The sequence below is a fragment of the Pseudorca crassidens genome, chromosome 7, assembly GCF_039906515.1.
Source record: "Pseudorca crassidens isolate mPseCra1 chromosome 7, mPseCra1.hap1, whole genome shotgun sequence".
Classification (NCBI taxonomy): domain Eukaryota; kingdom Metazoa; phylum Chordata; class Mammalia; order Artiodactyla; family Delphinidae; genus Pseudorca; species Pseudorca crassidens.
The window spans coordinates 33,483,023-33,501,888 of NC_090302.1; the positions used below are offsets into that span (position 1 = coordinate 33,483,023).

At 42.6% G+C, this 18,866-nt stretch overlaps 1 protein-coding gene across 2 annotated transcripts in view; it reads left to right on the top strand.

Annotated features, from left to right (window-relative positions):
• Positions 1 to 18,866, top strand: part of GABBR2 (gamma-aminobutyric acid type B receptor subunit 2) — a 365,637-nt gene that overhangs the window by 139,426 nt on the left and 207,345 nt on the right. For both annotated transcript variants that reach the window (XM_067743842.1, XM_067743844.1), the window contains exon 3: positions 3,115 to 3,285. In XM_067743842.1, the coding sequence (XP_067599943.1) occupies positions 3,115 to 3,285 (171 nt within the window). The remainder of the gene's footprint in view (positions 1 to 3,114; positions 3,286 to 18,866) is intronic.

Below are 18,866 nucleotides of genomic sequence, written 5' to 3' on the forward strand. Positions count from 1 at the left end.
GGAAGCTGGAAGTGTTATTTTAATCTTGAGAGAAGAATAAGACGCTAGGTTTGAGCAGACTGTAGAAAGCTTCTATTTCTTACACTTGCTATGCGACCTAAGTATCACCTTCAGGCAGGGGTGCTGACCTTGTTTGGTTATAGGATTCTCTTTGTGAATCTGATAGAAGCCATGGATCCTCTTTTCAGAAAAATGTGTGTCTGTATGCACATACATGCCCACACAAGCTTTTCCATACGGTTTTTAAGGAGTTTTCAGACACTTTGCAGCCCCTCTGCATTCTTGCTAGGCCATAGCCTCCGTTTGCACACCTCCAGACACAGGGATCTCGCTACTTCCAACAGCAGGCCTTCTTTGCTGGACAGCTCTGGATTTGAGTGTCCTCAATATGTCCAGCTGGGATTTTCCTCTCTCATTGGGCCTTATTCTACCCAGAATGTTTTTTTAACGGTTGATCTATCCTTGACCTTTACCAGTCTTGGGATGATGTCCTGTCTCTGTGGGGATCTTAGAAATTGGTTCCTGTAGGTGCTCTCTAGCTCTAGGTGACAGCTGATGGGTTGTTGTGTGTTCAGCTCCAACAGACAGGACCTGCTGAGACTGCTGAGTGGATGCAGGAGATCCAGGGATCCTAGGTAGTGGCCATCTACCATCTGAGACAGATCAGGGAAAGGGATAAGATCTCCACTGCCCTGCTCTGCTAAAGTCTTGGGAGGAAAAGAAGTGCTTCCTCAGGTGACAGGAGGAGCAGTAAAGCAACTTCAGCTGGGGCCTGAGGGTGCCAGGATGTTACTTCCCTGGATGTTAAAGTTGGACTCTGAGCTGTATTGGATCTAGAGCTGCTGAGACAGCAAGGGTGGGGAAGGAAGGCCGGTGGCAGCAAAGAGGGATCTTGCTCAGCCGTGCCCTCTCTGGATCAGAGATTTAAATGAAACAAGAGAAGGAAGGAAATACTATTTTTTAAAAATAGTATTGGGACTTCCCTGGCGGTCCAGTGGTAAGGACTCCGAGCTTTCACTACTGAGGGTACGGGTTCAGTCCCTGGTCAGGGAACTAAGATCCCGCAAGCCGTGCAGTGCGGCCAAAAATAAAATAAAATAAAATTGTATTTATGTATTTTGAGCACAAAGTTTGGTGAATGAAGCATACTGAATAAGGTTAGATAAAGTAGCATTAACTAGTGATGTACAGACATAACCACAACAGTGGTCACAAAATTTTGGAGCTATCAGTACCCAACAACAAAAAAATTACTATACAAGAGTTTATTAAATACTTGCTAGACACATGAAAAACAAATCAATTTGTCAGGGATCACAGGATCTTATAAAGCCTAACGGCCAACCAAGTTAGCCTGTTCTTGAACCTGTGCTGGAAGGCGCTCATCACATGCGGGTACTGGGTCTCCTCCGTCCTCTCACACCAGGCGACAAACCCGTGAGGACAGACAGGGGAGGATGATAGACAGACTAGAAGGAACCATGGAGGAATTCTTTTATAATCTCAGAGTGGGAAAGGCCTTTCTAAATATGGCATAAAACCCAAAGACAGAAAGAAAAAAAATTAATAAATTCAGCCACATTAAAAAAAAATACTTCTATATGGCAAAAGACACCATGAGAAACAGCAAAAGAAAAAGTACAAACTGGGGGAGAATTAGCAACTTACATCACAAAGGGTTAATCTCCCTACTATAAAAGATCACTAATCAATAAGTGATTGCTACTAATCAATAAGAAAAAGACCGAGAGTACAATTGGAGAACAAGCAAAGGATGTGAACACTTTCCAGAAAGAAACTGCAAATTGCTCTTAAACATAAGAGAGATACTCAACCTCACTCATAATAAGGTAAATGCAAATCGAACTACAAGAAGATACCATTCTTCTACCATCACACTGCAAAGATCAAAAAATTTGATAATCGCCTTCTGTGGATGAGGCTGAGGGAAAGAGAAAGCAGAGATCAGAGGAAATGTTATAGAAGAGGTGACATTTAAGCTGTTCCCTGTAGGACAGATAATTGAAATCCAATTTAGCAACTCACTGGCACTTAAAAAAGAAGGACTAATAAAGGGAAAGATGGATAGATTTGACTACTGAGTGTAAATTAAAATATACACACACAAAATGTAAAAGCAAACAAACTGGGATATTTGCAGCAACTGTAATAGCCTGAGTTTGAATGCTGTACATATAATAGTCTTCATTAAATTCAATAAGAAAAGCATTAGAATACCACTCAAAAAATAAACAAGAGACATAAAAAAGCAATTTCTAAAATAGGACATACAGCTAGTTATCAGCCACATGGAAAAATGTTCAACCTTATGTATAACCAATGAATTCATTATGATTCCAGTTTTTCAGTGATAAATCATTAATAAATTAGATAGAAAGATGTTTTATTTCCGTCCGTTGATAAGAGTGTGGTGAGATTGGCCCTCTAATTATAACTGCCTAGTGGGTGTGTAAATTGATGCAATCCTTTTTGGAAATAAATATCAAGTCTTTAAAAGCTCACATCCTTTATCTGGGAAATTTCACATCCTAGACTCTATCCTACAGAAATAGCCTGAAATATAGGGGAAAAGTGCCAAGCACAAAGACGCTTGCAGAATAATATGACAATAATGACAAATTAGAAACAGTCTAAATGCCCCCAAATTAAACATGATTCAGTAAATTATGCTATGTTCATATGCTAGAATATTATGCTGCTATTAAAAAGTTTACATGTTAAAATGTTTACAAGAAGTTTTAACAGGACGGTTAAATGCTTGTAGGATAATGTTAAGTGAGGGAATAAACAGTTCAAATGTTTATGTAGAATGACCTCAAGAATCTTTTTTTAAAACATTGCCGTGCATGGAAAAAGGATCGGAAGGAGCTAGACTACAACATTAATGATGGTTCTTTCTCCTTATTTTGCATTTTTAAAAACCTTCCCTTCAATTATAACTTGTTACTTTTGCACTAAGAAGGTTTAAAAATATTTTGCCTGTGTGTTTGTACCTTGAGTGAGAACTAAAGACCTCTGTTCCCTTAGGAAAGATCCTGGGCCCACAGCTCTGAGGTCCCCCCAGTAAAAGTGCTGTCTCTTTTGTGTTTTCAGCTCTCTTTTGCTGCCACCACGCCTGTTCTAGCAGATAAGAAAAAATACCCCTACTTCTTTCGGACGGTCCCATCAGATAACGCAGTGAATCCAGCCATCCTGAAGTTGCTGAAGCACTACCAGTGGAAGCGAGTGGGCACACTGACCCAGGACGTGCAGCGCTTCTCCGAGGTACGCCCTGCCGAGAGGCACGATCTCACCTACCTCTGGGCAAGGGGCAAGACGGCTCAATCAGGGATGGGCTCTGACACGGGGCCTTTAAGCTGTTGAGGAATTCGATTGTGCGCGGGACAGGTGAAGGCCTCCAACCTGCACAGCTCAGGAGTGGAACCTTCTTTTCCGTTGTGCCTTTCGGCTAAGTCGCGTGGTCTGTTCCCTCACTGCCCCTGTAGTGTGTTGTCCTTGCTGCTGACCTATAGCGGCCATCTAAAATCACGAGGTGCCGCCAAGAGCCTTTCTCCTGTGAGGAGGGTTTGGGGAGGAGCTGGCTTGGAATGAAGTTTCCAAAGTCACTGTGGATTGGGTGGTTTTTCTGGTTTTGTTTTGTTTGTTTTAATGACTTACACGTATACATCAATACTTGGTGTTCTGGGGTTTATTGTTGCAACAATAACAGCAACAAAAAAGCCAAATTATATATATTAAAAAAAGAAAAGGGCTGCTTTACCCAATCCCTCTAAATCCACTTTGTCTTCCAAGTGAAGTCCTGCTTTCCGTGTAGTGTTCATCTGCCCAGACCTTTTTCAATATATTTAAACCCAAATGTCCTCATACTAGATAGTTTGCATTTTTCACTTTACAACAGATCTTAGAGATCTTGATTGACTTCGTTCTTATTAATGGGCCACGGTGTTGTGTCCCATGGATAGATGGTAATTTATTGAATGTTTACAGCTTTTTGATATCACAGCCAACACCTTCCCACCTAGGTGTGCATCTTTATAATAGATTTCTAGAAGTGGAATTATTGGGTCCTTTAAAATGTTGAGACATACTGACCTCCAGAAAGGCTGTTCCAATTTTTAGTCCCTCCAACGACATTTGAAAATTCCCATTTCCACATATCTTTACTATTAGCAAATCTTTAAGAAGTTTTCTCCACTCACCGGAGTGCAGAATGGTTTCTTGTTTTTCTTCCTAGTCTCTTTATAGTTCCTACTTTCCTATCTTCTCCTATGTGTGCTCTTGATACATGGAGCCTCCCAACAAGGTAAGACATTCCAGGTGTGCTTAGCAGCCCAAGAGAAAAAACACAACTGTGAGCCGATTTGGGGGGAAATGTATGAGGCGGGTGTCCAGGAAGACCTCAGTGAGAGGAGTCAGGGAGGACACGCCCCTTCTGCCAGTGTGGGGCGGGGGATGGGCGAGGAGAGCAGAGCAGGGCAGGGAATCACAGACCTGGTTTCCACTCCAGCTCTGCACTTACCTTTCTGAAGCTCTGCCCCGTTTCTCCTTTGGGAAGGAGAGGCCACTCCATGCTTTGGCTGTGCTACCTTGGAGAAGTCACCTTACTTCTCTGAGCTGTGGTTTCCTCCCCTATAAGATGGGGACAATAACCCTTCCCATGCCTATTCCTGCAGAGTTGTTGCCAAAATCAGATGAGTCATGAATTTTAAAGAGCTTTGTAAACTATAAAGTTTATGCACAGAGAGGGATGTTTTCAGAGGCGCTTGAAAAGCAGACGTGTTTGGCCCCACCATCTGCGGTCATCCAGACAAGGCCAGCTTTTCCCTGACAAGATGGTCCTGATCTTCCCACCTCTGTTTCCCAGTCCCTAGGGAGAGGCACAAGGGGAACTTCACCTCCAGTGGGAGTGACTCACTGCCAAACACTGGAGAGGCTTTTGCTGGAAGCCTGCCCTTTATACAGCAGCCACAAATGTTCTGAAATGAGTGTGAAACAGTTCAACGGGGAGGGTGGGGAGGGCCAGTCCTGTGGTCCCATTAACATGAGACTCTGCTGAGATTTGGAGGGACCTGCTTTTTTGCCAGGGGAGTCTTTGTCTGACAGAGTCTGAGGGGCCCTTAGAGACAGCTCCCCCAACCTCCTCATTGTATAGAAGGGGAAACTGAGGCCCAGAGAGGAGAAGCAACAAAGTTCAGGGTTTCAAAGCACAGGGTTTCAAAGCACATGAAAGATTGTTGGCAGAGAAGTTAGGACTGAATCCTGGAGTCTGGACGCCTGGTCCAGACCTCCCATTGCTCCTTCTTTCCATCTATAACTTCCTGCAGTCACATGGGAACTACCTGTGTGTAGCCTTGGAGGTTTGAAAAACCCCAAATCTTTGGTGTAAAGAGGATAAATGATCAGCCCCAATTTGGTTGAGTGCTTTATAGATTTCCAAACACTCTCACAGCTGGTTGCCCTGTAGGGAGGGGTTATGGTTCCCATTTTACAGATGAGGAAACTGAGGTCATGGAGGGTGGGTTCCTTCTTGCCCCAGGACACTTGCTGGTAAAGAGCCCAGCCCAGGCTGGAAGCCTGACAGACTATTGGTCAGTGTTTTCTCCATTACTCTGTCCTCACTGGGGTCAGGTGTTGGCAGTTTGGTACCACATCTCTTTCCCTGCACAGCTATGTTAGAGCCCTCAGCTGGGTTTCAGGGCATCTCAGCGGGAAACCTCTTTTCTAAGGACAGGATGTTGCTTGGTGGTATTGCTGGCAAGAACCCCTCTCAATTTAAATCTCTCAGCCCAGCTGACTCCTCTCTGTGCCCAAGGGCTTTGGCATCCCTCTTCTGATGTCTGGGCTGCATCGCTGGAGTTCAGGCCCTGGAAACTCGCCAGGGGCTAACAGCTTTTAGTGAGTGCAAAGGAAACTGGATTCCTTTTATGAAACTGGTCGATCAGCAGCATCAAGCACTTCTGTTCTGGACTGGTGCACTGGAAGGAATGTCAAATGAAAGCAATCCTGAAGTTGGAGGGGACGGGGGGGAGTGAGAGGCCAGGGTGCTGTGGCATCCACATGGGCAGTGCAGGCACAGGATGGAGGCAAGGATGAGGTGGCGATGAAGGCAGTGAGTAGGGGTGCCTGGCAGGACCAGCAGAGACAGCAAGAGGGCTGTTTGAGCCTCTTCTCCCAGCTCCAGGTTCTGTGCTCTACTAAGCCATCTTCACTGAGTTATTCTTTGCGTTCCTGATTCCATGATGCAACTAACCAGCTAAGTACTGTTGGACACATCACTCAGTCTCTCTAGGCCTAAGTTTCCCCTTCTGTAAGATAAGGGAGTTGGGTCAGTTGACCTCTAAGATCTCTCCTAGCTCAAGGAATCTGTGGTGAGGGTTTAGGGAGATCTGGTCATTGACCCCGATCCTGCCACTCCCAGAGGTGTGACCATGAGAATTACTGAGCTTTGTACCTCAGTTTCTTCCTCTTAAAAATGAGGATAATAATGGTTAACTCTAAGGGTGGTTGTGAGGATTACATATGTTCAGAAAGTTAAAGTGGTAAGAGGAGCGCCTGGCTCATAATAAGCACCATGCAAGGGGTGGCTGTTGTTTTTATTGTCATCTAGAGTCTGGTTCCTTACCCCATGGCTGGCTGCCATTCAGGAGCCCGGCTGTGTGGCGGGGTGTGGTGCCTGCCACGAGCACGGCTCCCCTTTCCTCCCCTCCTTCCAAGCCAGCTCAGAGACCCCCTGCCCAGTCACTGGTCCTCAGTGACCTCTGAGGACACTTCTGGGGCTGACCCTTCCACACCAGACTCTCCCTCAAGAGTTGGGACCCACCGAAGCCTTTGATCTATACAAGACCAAAAGGGCACCATCTGCAGAGTTTCCTCTTCAAAGCGCCTGCCCCTTCGGCCCTCCGCAGCTCTTTGAAGCCTTCTCTGCTTGCCAGGTTGCCATCTGCCCCACCAAAGGGGTTTCTGGTCACCTCCTCTCACGTTGCCACTTACACAGCTTGGGGGACATGCCCAAAGATGAGGGCAGGGGACCCTGTGCTTGCTTCTAATCAAGGAGTCAAACTTAGTAGAATCGTCAGCCCTTCCCTGCTGCCCTGAGCAGGAATGAGCTCCTTGGGGTGGCCGCAGAGACCCTTCGCATCCCCTGAGGCCTCCTTCTCTGTCTCATCTCAGGCACTTCCCCTTTGGTCCAGCCTCTCCTCCGTGCTGGCTCCTCTCTGTGAGGCGTCCTCCCCCACACCTGGTTCTGCATTCCTCCCCAGGCTGGGACAGGTGTGCCGCCTCTGTGCTTCTCTCCCCTCAGGCTTCACTCTGTACCAGCTCCTTGCACAGGGCAGAGAAATACCCCATCTGCTTCCTCATCGGTCACCTGCTGCCACTGGACTGGAAGGCCCCAGTGGACAAGAGCCTTTCTGTCCCCTCACCCTGCATGTAGCCTGGCGTGTCTGGGTTCACTAAGGATTTCAGTAAATCAATCTCTATCCATTAGGCCAGATTCTTAGGGGTGAATACAGTGATTTCCTTTCTGTGGCCCATAGTCTGACTGCAGCTAGGATGGTAAGATGGGGGTGAGAGGGGTGCAGAGAAGTCTCAGTCCCTGTCATGAGCCGCTGGGGCCATGGGGAAGAAGGGAGGCACTGGCAAAGTTGGGAAGTCACATTCCCACAGAACTCAGCTCAGGTCATTCTGTCATCTATTAACTGAGTCTTGTTTTGGATGTGACATTGTTTGTTGTTGGAGGATTCTTCTAGAGATCTCAGTGGAAAGTTCTGGGCTGGCCACTGGAACCAGCAGTGACCTGGGTCCTGCCATGTGGTTCTTCTGGGTGGCGTCAGTGTTGGGCATTGGGAATGAGCACACTGTAGTTTGTGTCTGAGTTATGTTTTTTGCTCTCTGTGATGTTCATTCTGAGTTGTCGTCACTTCAGAATCCTCTCTTACCAGGATCGGGTAATCCCATCCTCTAAAGCAGTTCTTGCAGTCTGGTCTTGGACCAGCAGCAATATCAACACCTGGGAACTTGTCCACAGCAAATTTGAGGGCTCCACTGAATCAGACCCTCTTGGGTTTGAGAATCCCTGTATTGGAGGAATGGGAAGCCTTCAACTGAGGCCACTGTGCTCCTAGGCCCACTTTGTCAGAGAAAAGGGCCAGGCACACTGAGCCACCTCTGACCTCTGTCCTTGGCTTTCCTCTAGGCTGCAGGATCACCTGGGCCACCCACATACCTGCAGATCTTCTATCATTAGGAAGCAGGAGGGGACTCCTGACAGATCAGATTCTAATCCTGATGGTCCTAGTGCCCCACCCTGTGCCCCAGCTTCTATTTGAAAAACTTGCTGATGCTTTTAGGTGATTCGCTGTCGGCCCCCAAGCGAGAAACGTCCTCTCCATCTTAATGCTTTTACCTCCTGCTCTGTGAGAGACATGTGGGCCAGCCAGCAGGGACTGCTCCATATTCATCTTGCCCTCTCCCGGGTAGCTATTTGTGCAGCCTTTTTGGCGCTGAGGGGAGGGCTCCATTATTTCCCAGGGTGGTATGCATATGTGATATGATTTTTGTACAGTTTTAATAGTTGTGTATTTATGTTATTATATACCAGGGGGGAAAAATTACTAGCCCATCAAAACTGAACTTCATTGATGTTCTTGTTTAGAATGAAATCTTCATTTAAAAAATGAGTCTGTTTAGAGGAAAATACTAAGCTAGCAAACACATAAGGTGGTGCGTGTACACAGTGAAATTGCCTCTAAGAGGGTACAGGAGGGACTGAAGTGTGAGGACCACTGAGATGGATGAAGCCATTTGGCTGCCTGTTCATTTAACAGATGGGGCTGGATGAGGGGTAGGGGGTAGTACTGGCAATAGACTTTTCCTTGAAGCCCTGGTCCAGTGCAGATAGTCAATGGGAAAAACTCCAGGTCAAGGTCAAGAATTGGCCCTGCAGACCTTCAGGCTTCTGAGGCCGAGATTCCATGGGACAGACTCTGAGGTTCAAGCAACACTTGTTCCTTCATGCGCATGCCCCCAGGTGGAAGTGCAGGCAACTAGCAGGTGCTCTGCCCACCCATCCCTGCAGAGTGGGAAGACCCCACCTTGGTGAGGAACACCTTCTGTCAGGGCGTGCGGTTTCCAGTCCTTCTGCCATCCTGGTGGCAGCGTGTATACCTTTGCGGGCACATCCAGGGTTTCTTGTCCAGGGGTGGCTGCAGTGGCTGAGCTTTCTGAGGAAAAGGCAAGCTAAATGCCTTGGTCTGGCTCAGAGCTCTGCCTTTGGAGAGGTGGCCCACTACACTCCACCCTCCACTCTAGAACAGGGAGGAGATGGCGGACGCATCCTCTGTAACACTCCACAGCAGGTCTTCAGAGCCAAGCACCCACCCACCTCACACACCCCAACTCTTAAAAGAAAGGTGCTGCCCTTGACCCTGCTCAGAGAGGATGGGATGCTTGGCTGGGATCTATGGTGCTAGCCCCAGGGCTCATGCAGGGCCTGGGTGAGTGCCACACTCACTGCTCACCAGGGCTGTGACATCAGATATATCTCCACCCAGGCTGCGTGGACCCCAGAACACAGGGGTGAGTGAGGGCCCAGAAGGAGATCCTGGAGGCCTCTGGGGGGGGGGGTCCTGGCCATCCACCTCAAAGCCCTCACCAGGGACACTTCCTGGGGCCTCCTGCACAGTCCCTGGGCCAGGTTCCCAGAGCACAAGGTGATCCCCATGAAGCAGCTGTTGCACCGGGACCGCTGGGTAGGAAAATGTAATTATGACATCATCTACTGCCATTTATGGGGCACCTACCGTGCGCAGGCGATGACATTCAGTCGCCCAGCATGGTCCGTCTCCATTTGGAAGAACAGACTCACTCAGGAAGGATTAAGTCACTTTGCCAAGGCTTCACCAAGCGGTGGCAGGTATAGGTGTGAACCCAGGTTTGTACCTCCCCTTGTGGAGAGAGGAGGCCGTGGGCCTGGGCCAGTATCCCCCATCCATCCTGCCCAACACTCACCACAGGAGCAGGGAGGTAGGTATCTGGTCCAAGCAACCCATGTCTCAAGCAGAGCTCCTCACAGTCCCCCGGAGATTTCGCTGTGGGATTCTGCATTTAAGTCTTATGAGCTTCCCAGATCCCAAGTCTCAGAGCCCAGCACTGTCCCTCCACACCTGCTCCTACCAAGGTGTCCCAGGGGACTTTGTTTCAGCCTTGGCTAACAAGGCGGCGCATCTTGTCATGTGTGGGTCCCCAGAGCTATTCTGGTAATTCTGGCTGCGGTTTCTCCCCAAGGCCCATCTGCCAGGCTTGGGTAATGCCAGGGCTATGTGAGCAAAGGAGTAGAGTTGGAAGGTATGTGGAACCTTCAGGAAATTGTAAGTAGTTAGGGCTGGACAGTTCGGTGTGTAGGGCGAGAAGGGGAGAATGGGTTGGGGGAAGGAATGGTGAAGGCCCCACATGCCTCCATGTTTGGACTTCATCTGTCAGCAGTAGGAAATAGGGAGCCACAGAGGGTTTCAAATTGGCGGTGAGAGATGGTAGCAATCTTGAAGGCTGATTGGGACGAGCAGACTAGAGTCTGGGAAACCAGCCAGAAGGTTACTGCAGGAATTCAGAAGAAAAATAATAAGATTGTAGTTCATTTCTTACATAAAAAGTTTAAGTTCTCTTTGTTATTATTTTTTGCTTCTTTGTTTTAAAATACTCATTATTGTTTTCTAACCATAATATTGATATATACTCCATGCAGAAAACTTGGAAAACACAGAAGAACAAAAAGGAAAATTAAAAATTGGCCATAACTACCCAGTGAAAGGTCAACCTTAACATCTATAGGCATATGTCTTTACAGTTTTTTCAATACATATGAGTGAACTTGCATAAATGAATACATGCTCTTACTATATAGAAACGGCTTCTTTAATTTAGCAACCCAATGGGAATGTTTTCCCTGGCCAGCAGCTATTCTCCACCATCGTGACTCATAATGGCCTCTCGACTGTGGGCCTGGTGACCCCATGAATTGTCCCTGCCTTGGCCACAGCCTGATGTGTTTGGGGCTGCTTTTCTCCAGTCTTCTTTATCCCTGTGATCTGTTCCCTTCCTTTCTGTCTTCCAGTATAGTTCTGCAGGTAGTCTGTCCATTGATGGTCTTCTTAATCATTTTCCAGAACTGTTAGAGATTTTTGTTTTGTTTTTAATCTTTGACATTTTGAGGGATCTGGGATGGTACAGGAGGTATTCTCTGTTGCTGTTTTTTTCCAATAGCTGTTGAAAACTAAATATGGAGATAGTTGCAAATTTTTCCTGATTACAAACAACAATGCAGTAAGTCCATACTTGTATATTTGTGTGAACATCTCTGATTATATTTCGAGGATAAATTCCTAGAAATAATGTGTGCACATTTTGGAACCTTTTGTACATGTTGCCAAAATGTCCTCCAGAAAGATCATACCAATTTAGAGTTTCTTAGCAGTATATGCGAGTACTCATTGCCAGCACTGTGTATTATTCTTTTTTGATCCTTGGCAATTGCTATTTTAATTTGCATTTCTTTGATTACTACTAAAATTAAATTTCTTTTTTACTAGGAATCGTTCTCATTTCTGTTTCTCCTTTCATAAATTGGCTGTTCATGTTATTGGCACATGTTCCTGGTGGAGTTTTTCTTACTGATTTATAAGAGCTCTTTATAAAGTAAGGCTATCTGCTCTTTGTCACAGTTATTGCAAATATCTCCCCATGTTTCATGTGACATTCAATTTTGTTTTTTATGTTATTTGATAATATTGAAAAATTTAATATCTAATATAGTCAAGTATAAGAAGACCATTTTTTTTTCACTTTTAAGTTTAACTTGGCATTCTCTTCCCATCCCAAGAATTTCTGTAAATTCACCTACATTTTCTTCTAGTACTTTTATTACTTCATTTTTTAATTTAACCAGAATTTCAGCATGTGGCCTGAGATATCATACCTTTCTTTCTTCTGTCCTCATAATCATTCAGTAATTCTTCTGGCATTTAATGAATGCATCTTTTCCTGACCCATTTAAAATGCCTATGCTAAATTTTATCTTTAGAAAATAACATACTGCTTTTTTAAATATATACTTTCCAGTTCTGTGTAATAGAAATATAAGCCACAAATGTGATTTTAAATTTTCTAGTAGCCACATTTTAAAAAGAAAAGAGAGATAGGGAAAATTAATTTTAATAATACATTTTATTTAATGCAATATACCCAAAACATTATCATTTCAACATCATTTCAAATGCAGAGGAACCACATGTGGCTAATGGCTGTTATATTAGACTGTTTCTGCGTTTTAAAAGTTTTATTCCATTGATCTAACTATCTATTCTGAAATTGGCATCCCAATGTTTTGAATATTCCTTCTTTCTAATATAATTTTATGTGCAGTCCTGCCTTCTTTTTTCACAATTGTCTCTATGTTCACCCATTAATTTTTGTAAGGTTCCAAAAATGCCACTGGTGTTTTTATTTGAATTTCAGTAACTCCAGAATTAATTTAGGGGACATTTGACATCTTTATAATACTGAGTCTATCCATTCATGAACAAACATCTCTCCATTCAAAATATCTTCGGTCCTTAGTAAAACTTTGTCATTTTCTTCATGTCGATCCTTTCCATTTTATGTTAGGTTTATTTTCAAGTATTCTACATTTATTATTACTTTTGGGAATGGCATCTAATTTCCTTGACATTTTTTAAGTGGTTATTGCTAGAATATAGGAAAGCTATTGATCAGTGTATTTACATTTTTTGACTGGCCATGTTGAATTTTTATTACTTCTGGTAGTTTTTCCTCTCTTAATTCCCTTGAGTTTTCTAGATAGACAACAATACCATCTGGAGCAAGAACAAATTTGCTTTCTGTTTTCCACAGTTACACCATCTTTATCTTCATAATTTTTCATTGAGGAGGTACTGCAGAGTGGTTAGAACAGAAAAACTTCCTGGATTCCAGTTCTAACTCAGCTACTTACCAGCTAGGCGACCTTGGGTAAATCATTTAATTTTTCCATATCCCTGATAATGGGAACGTACTCATATTACCTCAGATGTTGTGAGTATTAAAATAAATTAATAGGGCTTCCCTGGTGGCCTAGTGGTTGAGAGTCCACCTGCCGATGCAGGGGACACGGGTTCGTGCCCCGGTCTGGGAAGATCCCACATGCCGTGGAGCGGCTGGGCCCGTGAGCCATGGCTGCTGAGCCTGCGCATCCGGAGTCTGTGCTTTGCAACGGGAGAGGCCACAACAGTGAGAGGCCCGCATACCGCAAAAAAAATAAATAAAAAATAAATTAATTAATATATATAAAGCACTTAGGTCTTAGAACAATGCCCAAAAGAGCACCCGATATATTAGCTATTATTACTGTTATTATTATTGCCTCATTTACTAAAAATCCTAGTTTTATATATATACATATATATATATATATATATTATTTATTTATTTATTTTTGGCTGCATTGGGTCTTTGTTGCTGTGCGCGGGCTTTCTCTAGTTGCGGCGAGCAGGGGCTTCTCTTCATTGTGGTGCGCAGGCTGTGCACAGGCTTTTCGTCGCGGTGGCTTCTCTTGTTGTGGAGCACGGGCTCTAGGCGCGCAGGTTTCACTAGTTGTGTGGAGGCTCAGTAGTTTCGGCTCGCAGGCTCTAGAGCACAGGCTCCGTAGTTGTGGTGCATGGGCTTAGTTGCTCCGCGACACGTGGGATCTTCCCAGACCAGGGCTCGAACCCTTCTCCCCTGCATTGGCAGGCAGATTCTTAACCACTATGCCACCAGGGAAGTCCCATAGAGTTATATTTTAAAATAGTGATAATAGTGAATATTCTTGTCATGTTCTTGCTTTAATGAGAATGCTGTTTGTAAGGTATGATGTCTGTTAGAAGAACAGATATTCCTCATCATGTTAAGGGACGTTCTATTTTTATTTATTAGGTGTTTGAACCAGATATGCATGATGAAAAATCAGATGTCTTTTTAGAATCTATATCAAAAGTTATGTGGTTTTTTCTTTGCTCTATTAGTGTGACAGTTTCCTCGTGTTCATTCTATAAATGCATCATTCATTTAACACCTCTTCATTTAGTACCTAGCACACGTCGGGCACTGTTTTAGGCCCTGTGAACACATCAGTGAATGAAACAAAGTCCCTGCACTCAAAGAGCTTGCATTCTAGAGGGGGACACACATGATAAAAAAAAAAAAAAACAATTAAGCAAATAAATGTATAATATATCAGATAATGGTAAGTGCTAGGGAGAAAAGTGAAGTGTAGGGTAAGGGGAGTAGGATATGCCATGGGGGGTGGGGTGAGGTCAAGGACAGCTTCAAAGATAAGGTGATATTTGAGTATATGCTTGCAGGCAGTGAGGGGCAAGTCATAGGATATCTGGTTGAACAGGGTTCCAGACAAAGAGAACAGCATGTGCAGAGGTCCTGATATGGGAGTGAGTCTGGTGGTGCTGGAACCACATCAGGGAGGCTATTACGGCTGGAACAGAATGGGTGAGGGGGAAGTGGAGCAGTTTTTTGTGGGGTTTGGGGGGACTTCTGGCCCTTACAAGACATTAGTGAGGACTTTGGCTTATACTTTGAGTCAGTTGAGAAGCTACTGGAGAGTATTTTGGGTTTTGTTTTTATTGAGAAGCCATTCACATAACATAAAATCAACCATTTTATCCATTTTATATTTTACAAGTAAATAGTTTGGTATGTACACAATGATGTGCAACCATAACTACTATCTAATTCCAGGACATTTTTGTCACTCCAAAAAAGAAATCTTATTTCCATTAGCAGTCACTCATTTCCCCTTCCCTCCAGCCCCTGACAACCACAGATCTACTTTCTATATCTACGGGTTTGCCTATGATAGACTTTTTATATAAATGGCACCATAGGGATGGGAGGTAGGGGAAATGGGTGAAAGTGTCAAAAGGTATAAACTTCCAGTTATAAAATAAATGGTTCCGGGGATGTAATATACAGCATGGTGGCTGTAGTTAACAATACTGTTTTGTATATTTGAAAGTTACTAAGGAGAGTAGATCTTAAAAGTTCTCATCACAAGAAAAAAAAATTAACTGTGTGACATGAGGGATATTAACTAAACTTACTGTGGTAATCATCTTGCAATATATACATATATCAAATTATTATATTGTATACTTTAAATTTATACCATGTGATATGTCAATTATATCTCAAAACTAGGAAAAAAAAACTAGGAAAAAAAGGACCATAAAATATGTGGTATTTGTGTCTGGCATATTTGTGTATCTTCTTTGGAGAAATGTCTATTCAAATCCTTTGTCCAGTTTTTAATTGGGTTATTTGTCTTTTAGCTATTCAGTGTTGAGTTCTTTGTATATTCTGGATACTAGACCTTTATCAGATATATGGTTTGCAAATATTTTCTCCCATTCTGTAGGTTGTCTTTGTACTTTCTTAATGGTGTCTTTGCACAAAAGCCTTTAATTTGGTGAAGTCCATTTTATCGGTTTGGTTTTTTTGGTTGTTGTTGTTGTTTGTGCTTTTGGTGTTGTATTTAAGAAACCATTGTCCAATCCAAGGTCGTGAAGACTTAAACCTGTGTTTCCTCAAAAGAGCTTTATAGTTTAAGCTCTTACATTTAGGTCTTTTTGCATTTTCAGTTGATTTTTGTATACGGTGTGAGGTAAGTGTCTTTTGTATGAAAAGCTATCCAGTTGTCCTAGCACAGTTTGTTGAAGAGACTGTTATTTCTGCATTAAATTGTCTTGGCATCCTCGTTGAAAATCAATTGGCCATAGTGGTATGGATTTATTTCTGGACTACTTGAGAGCTTTTTTAAAAGAAGGGTATGATCTGACTTACATTTTAAAAGGATCACCCTAGCTGCGGAGTGGAAGGTGGTAACTTGGACTAGATAATGAAAACCAGCTGGATTCTGGATATTTTTTTTACAGTAGAGCTGACAAAGTAGATTTCTTGATGGAATGTATGTGCAATGTGAAAAAGAATAGAGAATGGACTTGAGGATATGGGGAGGGGGAAGGGTAAGCTGTGACAAAGCGAGAGAGAGGCATGGACATATATACACTACCAAACGTAAGGTAGCTAGCCAGTGGGAAGCAGCCGCATAGCACAGGGAGATCAGCTCGGTGCTTTGTGACCGCCTGGAGGGGTGGGATAGGGAGGGTGGGAGGGAGGGAGACGCAAGAGGGAAGAGATATGGGAACGTATGTATATGTATAACTGATTCACTTTGTTATAAAGCAGAAACTAACACACCATTGTAAAGCAATTATACTCCAATAAAGATGTAAAAAAATATATATATATCAAAAAAAAAAAGAATGAGTCATCAAGGATGGGGCCAAAGTTTTTGATCTGAGCAACTGGAAGGAATAAGTTACTACTTATTAACTTGAGGAAGGATGCAAAGGAGCAACTTTTAGAGAAGGAAATCAACAGTTTAGATATGCTTATTGGATATCCAGATGGAGAGGTTGACTAGGCAGTTGGATAAATGGATCTGGAATTCACATTTACATTAAACCATATGAGCATTCCTAAAATAGACCTTTCTTTGTTATGCTGCATTATTCTTTAATCAGTTTAATTATCTAGTTTTTTTTCTCTAAACACATGTGCTAATAGTTATATTTTACTTTGATTAAACTAGTCGAGTTTAGTTGTCAGAGTTATTCTAGTTTTACAACATGAATCAGAAAGCTGTACGTCTTTTTAGGTGCTCTGGAACAGTTTATAGAATATACAGATTAGCTGCTCTTTGAATATCAAACAATGAGTCTATGAAACCATCCAGGATTTTGCGTCCCCCATCCCACCCTTGATACAAGTTATCTTTTTGGCTTCTTCCATGCTTCTTGATCACTTTAGATTTATATTTCTTACGTGGATTTTAGAACTTGCTTAAGATTTGCAAATTTATTAGTATATATTTCAATACAATTAAAAAAATTTTTTTATCTTTTGTTATATGCTCTCTCATTACAGATGTTTCCCCACTTTTTTCCTTGATTAAGCCAGCTAGTTTGCTTCTTTACTGATGGAACTGGTATCAGCATCTTAAATTCAGTATGCAAAAAATGGTCATATTTGTTATTTTTTTCAAATTAAATTAAACCTGGATCAAGCACTCCACCTGCCAGATTTACTGGGCTCAGGATCTCTCTCTCTAAGCGTCAGCCTCTTCCAAAATAGCCAACAACCTCTCACCCAGCTGGGGGAGCCTGCATTCTGAAGCCTCTTAGGGATGCTGTTGACACTGGTTGGACTGGTTACCTCCACTGATAGAGGTCCCGAGACACACTTCCAGGCATCCTCAAGCTCCTCACTAAGTTCCTTTTGGAGCCACTCCCAGGATGCAAGAACATTTTGTCAGAAGTGATTTGGTCATTTTTCTCCCATGGATCCAGAACCTCTGTTGGCTTTTTCTTCTCTGATATCCATACCCCCCAAGAATCAGAGAGGGTTTCTTTTAGAAACCTACCCCTAAATGGTCCTATTCCATTTTGCTGCTCATACGCTTTAAAGCAGACACCTTTGTTGCTTCTGGGGGTCCACTTGCTTCCCCTTTAAAGATTATCCCCCTCCCAGAGATAAACAAGTTTTCCAGACATTTCCTTTACTGAAGAACATATAGCAAAAACACAAGTTAAATTTTCTGTGAAACATCCCATTATCTTTTTTTTTAAGCCGAAGAACCAGCACTTGGCTTTTTATTGGCTTTGCTTCTATTTGCCTACTTTCTAATTTATTTTTTTCTGCTTTTATCTTTATTAATACCATCCTTCTTCATTTATGTTTGTTTTGCCATTCTTTTTCTAACTACTTGATTTGCATATATATTTTTTACTCTTTTTTTAGTTGCTATCAAATGTATTTAAGCCAATAAATTTGCCTTTGATTACAGCTTTAGCCAAGTCCTATACTTTCAGCTAAATAATATAGCATCCTCATTATAATAAGACTATTCTATAATTGCATTTTCAGTTTAAAATGTTAGGCATCTACTTCTCTAAGTACCAATATAAAATTGCAATATCTATTGTTAACTACAGAAATTAGCACGTTTATTTACTGGCCATCCCTCACTGCCTCTAATTTTGAATTGTTATAATTTGAGTTTTTATTTGACTTTATTCTTTTTTTATTGAAGTATAGTTGATTTACAGTGTTGTGATAGTTTCTCGTGTACACCAAATGATTCGGTTATATATATACATATTTTCTTTTTCATATTTTTTCCATTATGGTTTATTACAGGATATTAATATAGTTCCCTGTGCTATACAATAGGACCTTGTTGTTTATCCATTCTATATGTAGTAGTTTGCATCTGCTGTTCCCAAACTCCCAATCCAACCCTCCCCCACCCCCTCCCCCTTAGCAGCTATAAGTCTGTTCTCTATCTTGACCTTGTTCTTTACATTGTGGATATTCTTTTTCAATTCTTATTTGAAATACTGATTTTATTTTAAAACGATATTATAATAACTATGATTTTTAAGATTCAGATCCATATTTATATGGCTTCAATTTCTATTGACATATCTTTCATGAGTTGTGTCTTTTGATTTATCTCTCTGTGGCATGCATACATCTTTCGGTAATATTTTTCAGCAAGGGTATATGGTTTTTCTATCTACCATGCTGTTACATAGACTGCAGTCTCTCTCTGTTGCTTCTCCTATGAAGTATAAATTTCTATGATCATAATATTCTTCCTCAAACCTCTTTAGACATTACATCAATGTTGTAATGAAGTCTGATACAATCTGATTTGATCTCTTTGTAGATGTCTTTTT